Below are 14687 nucleotides of genomic sequence, written 5' to 3'. Positions count from 1 at the left end.
GCATGTGCCCGACAAGGTGTCAAGACAGATGAGGCGCCGCCAGGAGGCGGGGTAGGAGGCCTAGAGCTGCTCAAGTAGAGGAGCAGCCAACCCCAGTACAGGAACAGTCCTTTATGGCACAGGGTCCCATGGACCCCATGGCAGCTACTCTAGCTGGTCTGCAGAGAACCATCGACATGATGGCTCAGTATATGGTCCATCCTCCACAGCAGCAGCAGTCCACCGCACCAAGAGAGGAATCTTACAAACAGATCATCAACTTCAAGAAGTTGGTGCCTGGTACCTATGATGTGTCAGACGATGCATATCGGTTTTTGGATTCTCGCATGTGCAGAATGTAATTACAGTTGACTGATAGAAGACTGATAGAGTGTATGCAGCACGTCATGGGGCCCATGCCTAGACAATGGATGAATGACTACGTGTTACCTCGGATGGAGGGTTTGACATGGGCTCAGTTTGTGGAACTTTTCATCAATCGGTTCGTGCCAGAAAGCTTCAGAGATCAGAAACAGTGGGCCTTTGAGGCCTTAAGACAGAACGGCAGGTCTGTAGATGAATATGCTACAGAATTTCTGGAATTGAGCAGATATGCCCCTGCAGCAGTAGCTACAGAAAAGATGAAGGTGAAAAGATTCCTAAAGGGGCTTGACAGGAGGTATGCGAACCTGGCCATGATGTCTGATCAGTCTTTTGATGTGGTGGTTGACCGAGCCAGACAGATAGAGATCAGTTACGCTGTGGATGACAGCGGAAGAGCAAAGAAGAACAAAGCAGAGGGTTCCTCAGGTGTCCCACCCATGGCTACTACAGACAGTGGTGGTCAAACTACTTACAGAGGAAGAAGCAGAAATAAGAGGAGTGGTTTTAGACACAAATCCCGAGGGTTCAGACCAGGGTACGGATCCAGCAGTGGTAACAGTTCAGGGCAAGGCAGTTCTGGCTCTGGTTCAGGATCCTCTTTGGCACCGTGTGCACAGTGTGGAAGAGGACATTCAGGACCTTGTTTGATGGGGTCAGGAGTATGCTTCAGGTGTGGCCAACCGGGCCACTTTGCTAGAGACTGCCCCGTTTTCAGTGAGCCACAGATGGGGTCACAGGGTTCTGTTGCAAATGTTCCTCGACAATTGTATCCGGGTGCTTCCAACATGGCAGGCAGTCAGTTCAGTGGCCAACAGGGCCGAGGACAAGGGGGACGTGGATTTGGAGGCAGATCAGGAGGTAGAAGTCAGTATCAGGGTTCTGCCACTCAGGGTAGGGGTCAAGCTCGGGTTTTCACCCTGACCCACCAGGATGCTCAGGCTTCAAATGCAGTTGTGGCAGGTATTCTTCTGGTCTGTTCTTATGAGGCTCGTGTTTTAATAGATCCGGGTGCTACGCACTCATTTGTCTCCCCTGTGTTTGCCATGAGATTGGGTAGAAACCCTACAACTTTAGAGTGCCCTTTGTCAGTAGCTACCCCACTTAGTGACAACATAGAAGTAGACATGGTATTTCCGGGTAGCCCAGTAGTAGTGGATGGAAAGATCCTCCCAGCAGACTTGGTTCCTTTACCAGTAATGGATTTTGATGTAATCTTGGGGATGGATTGGTTGGCAACTCATTACGCCACCTTAGACTGCAGGAACAAAAAGGTGTACTTCCACATACCTGGTGTGGAAGAGTTTAGCTTTGATGGTGACAGGAGCGTGGCTCCATATAACTTGGTGTCGGCAATTAGTGCTAGGAAAATGTTGAGGCGTGGATGCCAAGGGTATTTGGCATTGGTGAGAGATACCTCTGTGGAAGGTGTCAGCAAGGAAAATGTTCCTGTTGTCAGAGAATATATGGATGTCTTCCCAGAGGAGCTTCCAGGGTTGCCACCAGGAAGGGAGATAGAGTTTTGCATCGATGTTGTGTCGGGTACAAACCCCATTTCAATGCCACCTTACAGGATGGCACCAGCAGAACTGAAAGAGCTGAAGGAGCAACTACAGGAGCTTTTGGACAAGGGTTTCATACATCCGAGCACTTCACCCTGGGGTGCTCCTGTTCTATTCGTGAGAAAGAAGGATGGGTCATTGAGGTTGTGTATTGACTACGCATACCAACAAGGTGATCGTGAAGAATAAGTATCCACTTCCTGGATCGATGATTTGTTTGATCACCCAAGGAGCTAGATTCTTTTCAAGATAGACTGCGGTCGCTACCATCAATTGAGAATCAGAATGAGGACGTGTCCAAAACGGCTTTCAGGACAAGATATGGTCATTATGAGTCCTTGGTGATGTCTTTTGGACTCACTAATGCACCAGCAGCCTTCATGGACTTGATGAACAGGGTGTTCAAGTCATTTTTGGACCGTTTTGTCATCGTATTCATAGATGACATTCTGGTATACTCTCGGACCGAGGAAGAACACGTGTGGCACTTGAGGATGGTGTTGCAAACCTTGAGGGAGCACCAGCTATACGCCAAATTTTCAAAATGTGAATTTTGGCTAGAAAGCATCTCATTCTTGGGACACGTGGTTTCTAGTGACGGTATTCAAGTGGATCCCAAGAAAATTGAAGTCAGAATCGATTGGCTTAGGCCTACAACGATCCGAGGTGCGAAGTTTTCTGGTTTAGCAAGCTACTCTGAGCGATTTGTGCAAGATTTCTCCAGGATAGCGGCTCCCCTAACTAAGTTGACCAGGAAGAATGTTCCATTCATTTGGACAGATGACTGTGAGGTGAGTTTCCAGAGGCTCAAGGAGTGTCTAACCACTGCCCCTGTGTTGACACTACCTGTGAGTGGTGAAGGATACACCGTGTATTGTGACGCCTCCAGAGTTGGCCTAGGGTGTGTTTTGATGCAGAATGGAAAGGTAGTGGCTTATGCTTCAAGGCAGCTGAAGAGGCATGAGCAGAACTACCCCACCCATGATTTGGAAATGGCGGCTGTAGTCTTTGCACTAAAAATCTGGAGACACTACCTGTATGGTGAAGTGTGCGAGATATACACCGACCACAAGAGTTTGAAGTACATCTTCCAACAGAGGGATTTAAACTTGAGACAGAGGAGATGGATGGAGCTTCTGAAAGACTATGATTGCACCATCCAGTACTACCCTGGGAAGGCCAATGTTGTAGCAGATGCTTTGAGCAGAAAATCTTCCGCGCTTTGGCGCACATTTCAAGAGAGAAGAGACCACCGATTCAGAGGTACATGAGTTGATGGATCAAGGTTTAATCCTAGATCCGTCGGATGAGGGGTATCTTGTTAGCTCACTTTTCAGTGAGGCCAGACTTGAGGGACAGAGTTAGAGTTTCCCAGCACAGAGACCCAACAATTGATGAAGATCATAGAAAGAGTACAGCAGGGTGATGGTGGTGAGTTTGGATTTGCCAATGATGGCGCCCTAGTGCAAGGTTCTAGAATATGTGTGCCCGATGTGGACAATCTCAGGAATGAAATCATGCAAGAGGCACACTACACACATCTGACAAAGATATCCACCTGTGTTCCACCAAGATGTACCATGATGTGAAAGATAGCTACTGGTGGAATGGCATGAAGAGAGACATAGCAGACTTTGTGTCCAAGTGCTTGACTTGTCAGAAGGTGAAGTTTGAACACCAGAGACCGTCAGGGAAGCTGCAAGAGCTCCCTATCCCAGAATGGAAGTGGGAAATGATCACTATGGATTTTGTGACTGGGTTGCCTCGTACCATGCGAGGATATGATTCGATATGGGTAATTGTGGACCGCTTGACCAAATCAGCTCACTTCTTACCTGTAAAGATTACCTACTCTGTGGCACAGTATGCCCGGCTCTACATTCGAGAAATAGTCAGATTGCATGGAGTTCAAGCTTCCATAATATCCGACAGAGGGCTGATTCACTTCTCGATTTTGGAGAAAGTTGCAGGAGGCACTTGGCACACAATTGAACTTGATGACTTTCCACCTCAAACAGACGGACAAATTGAAAGGACAATCCAAACATCGGAAGACATGCTTCGCATGAGTGTCTTGGATTTTGGAGGTCAATGGGATGAGACTAGCTTTAGTGGAGTTTGCCTACAACAACAGTTATCACTCCAGCATAGGGATGGCACCCTATGAGGCACTATATGGAAGAAAGTGTAGGTCTCCTCTATGTTGGACAGAAATGGGGGAAGCGAAAGTGCATGATGTAGACCTAGTGCAGTACACTTCAGAGGTAGTTCCTTTAATCAGGGAACGGCTTTCGATGAAGCGAGAAGAGTTATGCAGACCCCAGACGGAGGGATGTGGAGTTTGCAGTGGGCGACTATGTATTCCTGAAGGTTTCTCCAATGAAGGGAGTCATGAGGTTTGGAAAGAAAGGCAAGTTGGCACCTCGGTATATCGGACCTTTTGAGGTTACTGATAGAGTTGGAGCAGTTGCCTACCGGTTGGAGCTACCACCCAACCTCTCTCACGTTCATCCCGTGTTTCACATCTCCATGCTCAGGAAATACATTCCCGATCCTTCTCATGTACTGCAGCCGGATGTGATAGAACTAAAGGAAAATTTGACATTTGAGGAGCAGCCTGTAGCCATAGTGGACTACCAAGTGAGACAGCTGAGATCTAAACAGATCCCTATGGTTAAGGTTTTGTGGAGGAGTCAGTCAGTGGAAGAGTGCACCTGGGAGTCAGAACGGGACATGCGTAGCAAGTACTCTTATTTGTTCAATGTATAATCATGTACTTTATTCTGCCTTGTGTAAAAATTCGAGGACGAATTTTCTGTAAGGGGGGAAGAATGTAACACCCCAAAATTTTATTAATTATGAGTATTTTTGATATTTAAATTTTATTTAAATTTTAGGAATTTTTTTGAGATTTTTCGGATTTTAAAAATCGGGTTCGATTTTCCGAAAATATAAACTTTGATGATTTTTAAAAATTAATTTAAAGACCACGTGGCAAAACTAAAAATATATTTGGAGTCTACGTATTTTTCTGAATTTTTCGAATTTTTGAATTTTGGACCTCGTTTTCGGTCCCGAGGCAGAGTAAAAATTCAAAATTTTGTATTTCGAATCGAACCGGCTCCCTTTCCTTTTTCTTCTCCCGCGCGCGTCTCTCTCTTTCCTCTTTCTTTTCTCTCTCCTCCTCTCCCTGCCGCTCCAGCTCCGCCAACCGGCCGATCCGGCCATCGATTGACCGGTCTTGTGTCTAAAATCATCTACTCGCAGAGCTTTCCATAGACACCAAGAACGCCAAATCCATCGAGCGGATTGTCCGATTTTTGCTCGGGAAGATTTTCGCCATTTCGACTTTTGGGCTAGATTTCTCAAAACCGTGAATCCCACGAAAACCGAGGCTACCAGCACGCTCCACTCGACGAGAGCCATGGGATATTAATTTCAAAATTTTCCGACAACGTTTTTCGGTGGGTCCCACGAACTTCGCAGAGAAATTACGAGCAATAAAAGAGCTTAGAAAATTCAGAAAAATTTATGTACTAACCCCGTGTTATGGGCTTCGTGTAGGTATCCTCGATTCGCGAAATTCGGCGATTGACCGTTCGCAAATTTCGGGCCGCATGCACTGCACGGAAAAGTCTCCGAATTGGACCGAGGTTTTGGCTAGCCCCCCATTGTCAGACGTCCCGAGCGCGTTCCCGAAGTCGGAATCGGCAAAGGTAAACCCGAACCTTGCTTTTTCGTAATTTTCTAGTGCTTAAATAGGATTAAAAATCCATAAAATATTCGTGGTAGCTTAGAAAATTACGATTCTTTTTGCAATAGCTTAGTAATATTGCTAAGGACCGTGGGGCAAAGTTTTATAATTTTTAGAGCTTGTTTGGGCAGTTTTTGCAAAAATGATCAATAATAAGGACTAAATTGAAATTTTTCGTATTGTGATGGATGATTGATTTGATGGGCCCAGGAGGGGCTGTGTGATATGATTGAACTGTTGATATATGGATTGTGAATATAGAAGTGCGTTTTTAGCCCTTTTTCAGGTTGGGTAGGTCCTAGGTATAGGGGAGACTCACTGGATTTTCGCACGACTTAGGGCGACTTTGATCTTTTTCTTTGTTTGTATTGAGTCAGACTGTATTAAATAATTGTAATATAATTGTCAGGTGAGCCGGGACAGCCTTCTTCCTCCGCCCAGCCGTCACAGTAATTTGTCGTCAAGTTTGTGAGTAAAATATTAATTTTAACTGTAATTTCGATATTATTATATGTTCAGCATGCCCATGCATCACTTATATGCATATATTTATGTAGTTAAACTCTAGGCACGAATTATGTTGCATTGATAACTGTTAATGTGCCATGAGTGTTGTTGTGGTAATTTGGAGCAGTGTGCGTGCGTTGGCGTGCGTGTGATGTGGTGTGGACTATGGATAGGACGGGTAGACACGGCTTGAGTTCTTCGCTGGGACCCGGTCCTTCGGGGTAGACACGGCTTGAGTTCTTCGCTGGGACCCCGATTTGGTATTTAAGTGGAAGTCCGAAATGAGTTCTTCACGGCACAGATTGGATTTAAGAGAGTCAGATAGGGATCGGCTCCCATATACTATGAATGATGTTACGTGTGTGAGTGCTCCAAATTACCTTTTGATGCTATGATGTGAATATGATGTTAATGTTGCATTTCACTCTACAGTTGCATTAGTTTGAGATAGTTATAGAGATTATAGTTAAGATTGATATTTTACTCTCTCGAGTCGAACGCTCACTCTGCTCAAAAATTTTTACAGCCACAGGAGGATATTTTGTTGCAGGTTAACTCGCTTTTATCCTTCGCAGTTGTTTATCCATGTTTGTGTAATTTTAATTACTCCTAGAATTTCCGCATGTGTTAGCAGTATTTATTTGAATTTGGTCTGTAATATTTTTATCATGTTGGACCTGTAAACTTAAATATGTTATGTATGTTTGATGGATTGGATGAGGGAGCTGAGCTCCCATTTATTTTATGTTGATGAGTATGTGGAGGGTGAGCTGAGCTCCCCAATTGAGTATTTATTGTGTTTACAGGTCGGGTGAGTCAAAAACTCCCCGTTGGAAAGTCCATTTTATGGCCGGACTCTGTCCGTTTGGTTTCTTGAATTTGGGCCCAATGGGCCTCAGAATTGGGTAAATGAACAGTTAAGGCTTACTACGGGCCTCGGGGGCTTTAGGCTGGCCCAGGTCCTAGTGCCGGTCCGGCCCATAGGTTGGGTCGTGACAAAAAGTAAACTCAAGAGAGTAATTATCGGCCTGAAAGATCCGCATGGAGATTTTAATATAACTGAACTTAATGAGAATTTTGAAAATAAAAGCAGAGAATGTAAAACGAGAGCATTCGGAAAGGTGACAGTCTGGGCACTTACCTGTGTGAGATCAAGGATATCAAACTAACTCTGGGGATCACAAGTATTATAGAGTTGAAAGCTGGCGATGCAAAGATTAATGCTTACTCCGAGATTTCAGAAACCAGGTTAAAATGCAGTTGAACCGAATCGACGGAAACCGGGTTAGAATGAGATCAGGCTGAAAGAATAATGTGCTGATGTTGGTGTGATGAAGACGAGACTGAACGGAAATGGTGTAGTAGAGTAATGAACAAACTGAAAATGAAGGATTTCAGGGTTCGAAAACTCTCTATCACTGGAGATACTCGAGAAAACTAGTTTCTGAAGTTTCTCAATTTTCATGCAAGCTTAGAATGGCAAAGCAGCAAGACTGAATTAAATTTAAAAAGCCTTTCCACTATAATCACCACCACCTTTTTTTCATCCGTTCTACAGTATTGCATGCAGGTATTTATAGGGAACGGGTGCTGCTAATGAAGGGTCAGGATCTCCCCTTGGGGAGACGGAAGGTTTTGATTTAAAAGGACATAATTCGATGTCTGAGAATTAAAGAGAATTAAAATGGATGGCTGGGATTCCATTCAGAATATCTGTCCTTTCTCTTCTTAATCCAACAGCTTAGGATCCTGCCTTACAACATGGATCTGAGGGCTGGGAATAAAAGGCGCAGGACCTGTCGTCTGTTTTTGATCCAAGGGCTCCAAGTTCGTCCTTGCAAGTATAATCAATGGTGAGGATTGTGATTGTAACACCCCATTTGTATAGCCTGGTAGATTTCACTGTTCCGGTGACCGGTGTCGGTTCGGACAATTAAGGGGATTAGAACCACACTTAAGACAACTTAAGAAGCCATAAACACAAATAATTAGTAATGTTTAATTAGTTAACTATAAATAAGAAAAACAGAATAGAAGAAGTTGAACGAGCCGAGAGTCACAGCGATGAGTGACCTCCTCGGGAATGATTGCGAAGTCATTTTAAACTCAAATTTCGAATCGTAAAAAGTGACGCTGCAGTCCTTAGGACCCTTATGAACACAGTGGAAAAGAGAAAATCACGAAAAAGAACTGTTAAGCCAGTCAAATAATTAGGTCAGGGAGCCGAAAGAAATATGGAATTATTTGCAAACCGGGATGAACCGGCGAGGGGCAATTTGGTCAATTGACCCCGAGAGCTGACTCCTGACCTAACTGTCAAATAAAAACGGAGAAAAGAAAATTTCAGAATCGAGAATTAAATTAAAGAACTAATAGAAAAAAATAAATAGAAAAAAAAAAGAAAGAAGTTAAAAAAGTCAAAGGTGATGACATCATGAATGATGTCATAAAAGATTAATTAACTTATTTTAGTAATTTGGGATTTTTGGTCTTCAAAAGGGATAAGATTAAAGAAAATAAAAGAAAAACAAAAATTATTTTGGCTTCCTTCTTCCTTGTTGTGCCGCCCCACCTTCTCCCTCTCTTCTCCATGAAAGTTTCTTCCATTAAGCTTACACTTAAGCTTAATTTGCTCCACTTAATCTTCATAAATCCCCTAAAAACCTTGTTAAAACTTGCAATCTCAACTTAAGCACAAGGATTACAAGAAGAAAGAGGAGTTAAAGATAGGGTTTGGAGGATTTAAGAAAGGTTAGTGTGCTAACTTTCAATTTTCTACTTCAAATGCATGTTTAGGTATTTAAGTGAGCTTAGAACTTGATTAAATGAAATAAATATGGGGAAGGACCATTGCTGAAATTTCGTCCAGCTTAGAGGGAGTATGATTTTGTATGGCTTGAGGGTTTTGAATGAGTTTAGGAACCTTACTTAGTTGATTGATTGGTATTAAAACCATTAGATGTAGTTAATTGCATGAAATGTATGAGTTAGGGTTTGAATGCTAGGGTTTGTGAACCAAATTTTAGAGAAAGGCTTAAATGATGACTTTGGTCAATTAAGAGATGAAAAATGGTCAATAATGACCAAAAGAGATGTGTGGGAATTGTTGGAATGAAAACCAAATTCAGAAACAAATGGTCATGTCACTGGCATGACCAAACCTACTTTGAAGGACCAAAATGGGAATTTTGCAAGCCCAATTGATATGCCACCAATTGGAGATGAAAATAGACATAAAATAGCACAATTTTCATTAAGGAACCATGGCCAAAAACTGACTAAAACTTAGTGAACCAGTTGACCAAAGTGAAATGAGAGCAGTGCTTGCATTAAATCGACCAAATGAACATAACTGTTCATTTGGTCATAACTCGAGCTAGGAAGGTCAAATTGACCTGAAATTTTACCAGAAATTAGACAAGATATAGACCTAAAACTTTCATGAAGAACACCATCCCAAATTATGCCATTAACCTAGTCAAATTATTGAGCAAAGCTGAGTTACTGTACCTGCAATTCTGCAGAATTCCATTTGAGCAGTAATGTTTGAAGGGCTATAACTTTCTCTAGGAAACTCGGATTTAGGTGATTCTTGAACCGATAGAAACCTAAGACATACTAGAACATTTCATATGAAGAAAGTTAGACCAAATTATGAACTAAACTTGATCAAATTACTGAACAAAGTTAGACCAAAAATCTGCCAGAACCAAAATCTCAGCATGAACAGTGCACGTGAACAGTAATTGTATTTTGGCTATAACTTGAGCTACAAAACTCCGATTGGGGTGATTCAAAAATGAGAATACACTTAAGACAATAAGGAACATTTTCTATGAATGAAAATTTTCCAAATTCCAACAGTAGATTGACCAATGGAACAGTGCAACTTCGGAGCTCCAAAACCGAAAATTGGCAATTTTGCCAAAATGACTTAAGCTTTGAGAAAATGACCAAAACCAACAAGTTTAATGGCCAAAATGTGGTATGTGGGTGAAGTTGGAGTTCCCATACCTATTAAGCCTTAAAAAGTCAACAATTTGACTTGAATAGTGTAGTGAATAGTAACCCGAAACACAAAAATTTCAAGAACGTCGAAATTAGCACGTTAGAGCTAGGTATAAGTGAAGTTAAATTTATTTTTGGATTTATGTTAAATTATGGTACTGAAACACTATAAAATTGTGTGTTTCAGTGGAAAAGAATACCGGGACAGAACCCGAGGAGTCGAGTTAAGGCCAAAAGGCGACTCATTTGAGGTTTGTGCACAACATCACTATGCTTTAAAATGTGTTGATAAAGTGAATGAAATATGTATTTTACATTTGCTTTGAATTATTGAGAATTTATTTGTGACATTAGTTATGATGTTTTGACTTAAATTGTTGGAAGTTATTGTGTATATTTGAAATGACAATGTTTAACAAATTGTTAAGATAAGTTTTGAAACCACAGTATCATGACCATATATTTGAACACCTCACTAACACGATTAATGGGGGTAATTAGTTTCAAATTTTGATTCCTTCTCTGGAGAAGTGTTGAGGTGTGCCAGTAGAAGAGGATGTGAATGGATATCCATATATTTGAGCTAGCTAGCCTTGTGATGTGATTTCTCTTTAGCCTCTGGTTATTGAGATTCTATTTGTTTCGAATGGCATGATCTAACTGTGGGATTTATGAAACGTGTTTTGATACTTCGAAATGAACTTGGTTTGCATTAAAACCTCATAATTCATGTTTTGTGTTTAATGCTCATGTTTAATCAAATTTTTGAATAAGTGTGATTTATATTTTGCATAAAGATTATTTTAGTATGTTGTGCACCACTGAGTCCTAGTACTCAACGATAGCTTCTATTGCTGTCGCAGATACAGAGACTCGAGGAGCAGCAGACTGAGGTGTGAGGAGTCATCAGCTTGAAGTCTTCGGGTATAATTTATACCCTAATTGTAAATATTTCTTTTGATGTATATATTGCACATAAATGTATGGACATATAAATGGGTCTTGAGCAACTGTACAAAAATTTGTATGAAGTTGGTAATAAAGTTTAGTTGTATTTCTTTTGATGTAAATTTTGTAAGAAAATTGTTTTAAAATCCCTTGTAGGGTACTTAATGAGTTATCGGTAGGTGAAGTTCGGTAGTTCATTAAGTATTCTACGGGATCATGTTATGCCTTACGGAGGAGTAAGGTGTGACATGTTTTAGTGGTATCAGAGCAAATTTTTGAAGTATGTTTTAACATATAAATTTGTGTCTTTCTTTGTTAAGTAAAAATGCTCAATGTCCATATTTGTTACATACAGTGCATTACATCATGAATATGAACTTACGGAGGGAAGTCTCCATGTGTTACTTGTTCAGGAGATACCCTAACTTCAGCCTGAAATGGAAGAAGGGGATTGCTCAGTTGAGCAGTCTGTTGAAGTTGAGGCACAAGGGGAAGCCCCAGCTTTACAGAATGTCAGTGGGTCAGTAGCACCAGCCCCGCAAATGCCGCAGTTTCCTGCACAATTCACATAGCATATGGCTGCGATGTTTCAACAAATGGCTGGGGGTATGCCTGCTCAAGCTCCACCTCAAACACCTATGGCACAACTACTGCCTCCAGCCAGATAGTATGACAAGTTATTGAAGTATGGGGCTGCAGAATTTAAGGGTACAGTGGACCCTTTAGAGGCAGAGAAATGGCTTAAAAGAATGGACAGAGTATTTAAGAAGCTGCACTGCCAAGATGAACTAAATTTTGAGTATTCCGTGTCGCTATTGCAAGGGGATGCGTATGATTGGTGGAAGACCATCCCCCACAGCTTGGCTGAACCACCAGTGCTGACCTGGGATGACTTCATCAGAGAATTCAGACAGAAATATATCCCATATGCATATGTTGATCAGAAACTGCAAGAATTTTTTTGTTTGAAACAAGGGAATAGATCAGGGACAGAGTATGAGAGGAAGTTCTCCCGCTTAAGTCACTATGCAGGGAGTCTCCTTACTACTAGCAAAGCAAGGTGCAAGAGATTTGAGACGGGTTTGAAGCCTAGCATAAGGATGCAAGTTGTGGGATTTCGACACAGTAACTTTTCAGAACTCATGTCTCAAGCACTTGAGCTAGAAAGGATTGAATTAGAAGCGACCCCAATAAAAGAAAAATCAGAAAAAGTTGAAAGATCAGAGAAAGACAAAGGGGAAAAATCAATTGAACAGAGTTCTGGTGGGACTTCTAGGAAGAAGAAGAAATTTAGTGGACCCAGCAAGGGTCGAGGTGGAAGATTTGGTAGGGGCAGATTTTCTAGACAGAGACCCCCTAGGTCTGGTCAGCAGTCGAGCAGGGGTTCACATTCTGCCCGCCCCTGTGAGACTTGTGGCAAGATTCATGGGGAGTACTCATCGGGCCACCGAGCTCGCTTTAACTGCGGAGGCAAGGGTTATTTAGCAAGAGACTGCACTAGTGCTCCATCTTCAAGATATGGTCCAGCTCCTACTACTGCCGAGGGATCTATTCAGAGTCCTGCTCCCAAAGGATCACAGTCTATTGGCAGAGGAAGAGGCAGAGGTAGAGGTGCTTGCCAGCGGTGAGCACGCTGATTGGTCGCCAGACAAGGAAGTGCTTCAATCAGAATCTACACAATGAGACAGCGAGAAGAGGCTGAGACTTCTGATGTGGTAGCTGGTACATTCTCTATCTCTGATCAAGAAGTATTTGTATTGTTTGATCCGGGTTCAACCCATTCATATGTTAGTGATAGCATAGTCAGTTCACTTGCTGTTCCATGTGTACAAATGGATTTTGAAGTGCTAGTAACTAGTCCATTAGGACAAGAGGTCCGGGTCAACAGAATTTATAGAGACTGTCCTTTGGTGATCCAAGGACATGTTTTCCTATCAGACTTGATTGAAATGCCCTTTAGAGAGTATGATATTATCTTGGGCATGGATTGGTTAGCCAGGCATCACGCTATGATTGATTGTAGACTGAAGACAGTCACTTTTGGTCTCCCTTTGTACGATGATGTGGTAATACATGGGGAGAGGCATTTACTGCCATCAAACATCATTTCGGCTGCACTAGCCAGAAGGATGATAAGAAAGGGGTGTGAAGCATACTTGGCACATGTCATAGACACCCAAGTGGGGAGCCCAGCACTAAGGGACATCCCTACTGTATGTGACTTTCTGGATGTGTTTCCTGATGAATTGCCAGGATTACCTCAAGAAAGAGAGGTGCAGTTTTAGATTGATATTATGCCTGGTGTGGACCCAATCTCCATAACGTCATATAGAATGGCACCTGCAGAGTTGAAAGAGTTGAAAGTGCAGTTGCAAGAACTGCTTGACAAGGGCTTTATCCGCCCTAGTGTGTCACCTTGGGGAGCGCCAGTATTGTTTGTAAAAAAGAAGGATGGCACTCTCCGCTTGTGTATTGATTATCGACAGTTGAATAAGGTGATTATAAAGAACAGATATCCATTGCCCCGCATTGATGACTTGTTTGATCAGTTGAGGGGTGCAGCTGTGTTCTCCAAAATTGACCTAAGATCAGGTTATTATCAGTTGAAAGTACAAGAGCAAAGTATTGCTAAAACTGCCTTCAGAACCCGCTATGGCCATTATGAGTTCCTAGTCATACCTTTCGGGTTAACTAATGCTCCGACTGTTTTTATGGATCTGATGAACACTATCTTCAGACCATACCTCGACCAGTTTATTGTGGCATTCATAGATGATATATTGGTCTATTCGAGAAATGCAGAAGAGCATGATAGACATCTGCGGATTGTACTGCAGACTTTGAGGGAGAAACAGCTATATGCTAAATTGTCGAAGTGTGAATTTTGGCTGAAGGAGATATCCTTTTTGGGGCATGTAGTATTAGAAGAGGGCATTAAAGTAGATCCAAGTAAGATTGAAGCTGTCCTTAATTGGAGGCCACCCAGAAATGTCACAGAGATTCGTAGTTTTCTAGGTTTAGCTGGATACTACCGTAGATTTGTGAAGGGATTCTCCATGTTGGCATCTCCATTGACCAAGCTGCTTAGAAAAGATGTAAAATTTCAGTGGACAGATAAATGCCAACAGAGTTTTGATGAATTGAAGAGATGTTTGACAAAGGCACCAGTCCTGACTTTACCTACACCGGGTAAAGAATACACCGTTTACAGTGATGCTTCTCACAATGAGTTAGGCTGTGTATTGATGCAAGATCGAAATGTCATTGCCTATGCATCACGCCAGCTAAAACCGCATGAGAGGAATTATCCGACACATGACTTGGAGCTTGCAGCTATAGTGTTTGCTCTTAAGATCTGGAGACATTATTTGTATGGGGAAAAGTGTTACATTTATACAGATCATAAGAGTTTGAAGTATTTGGGCACCCAGAAAGAGCCGAATTTGAGACAGAGGAGATGGTTAGAGTTGATAAAAGACTATGATTGTCTGATAGACTATCAGCCAGGGAAAGCTAATGTTGTGGCTGACGCCTTAAGTCGCAAGACT

At 42.2% G+C, this 14687-nt stretch overlaps 1 protein-coding gene across 3 annotated transcripts in view; it reads left to right on the top strand.

Moving 5' to 3' along the window:
* The first annotated feature begins 345 nt into the window (after positions 1-345).
* Positions 346-14687, top strand: part of LOC131170638 (uncharacterized) — a 65365-nt gene continuing 51023 nt past the window's right edge. The window contains exons 1-2 of one of the 3 annotated variants that reach the window (XM_058130154.1): positions 346-1323; positions 6086-6469. In XM_058130154.1, the coding sequence (XP_057986137.1) occupies positions 375-1323; positions 6086-6129 (993 nt within the window). In that variant the 5' untranslated portion in view covers positions 346-374 and the 3' untranslated portion in view covers positions 6130-6469. Of the gene's footprint in view, positions 1324-5548; positions 5639-6085; positions 6470-14687 lie in introns of those variants that run through there. The other 2 variants (XR_009141409.1, XM_058130155.1) reach the window with 2 other exon arrangements.

The sequence above is a fragment of the Hevea brasiliensis genome, chromosome 11 (assembly GCF_030052815.1).
Source record: "Hevea brasiliensis isolate MT/VB/25A 57/8 chromosome 11, ASM3005281v1, whole genome shotgun sequence".
NCBI lineage: Eukaryota > Viridiplantae > Streptophyta > Magnoliopsida > Malpighiales > Euphorbiaceae > Hevea > Hevea brasiliensis.
This window is presented reverse-complemented; position numbering and strand designations above follow the sequence as displayed.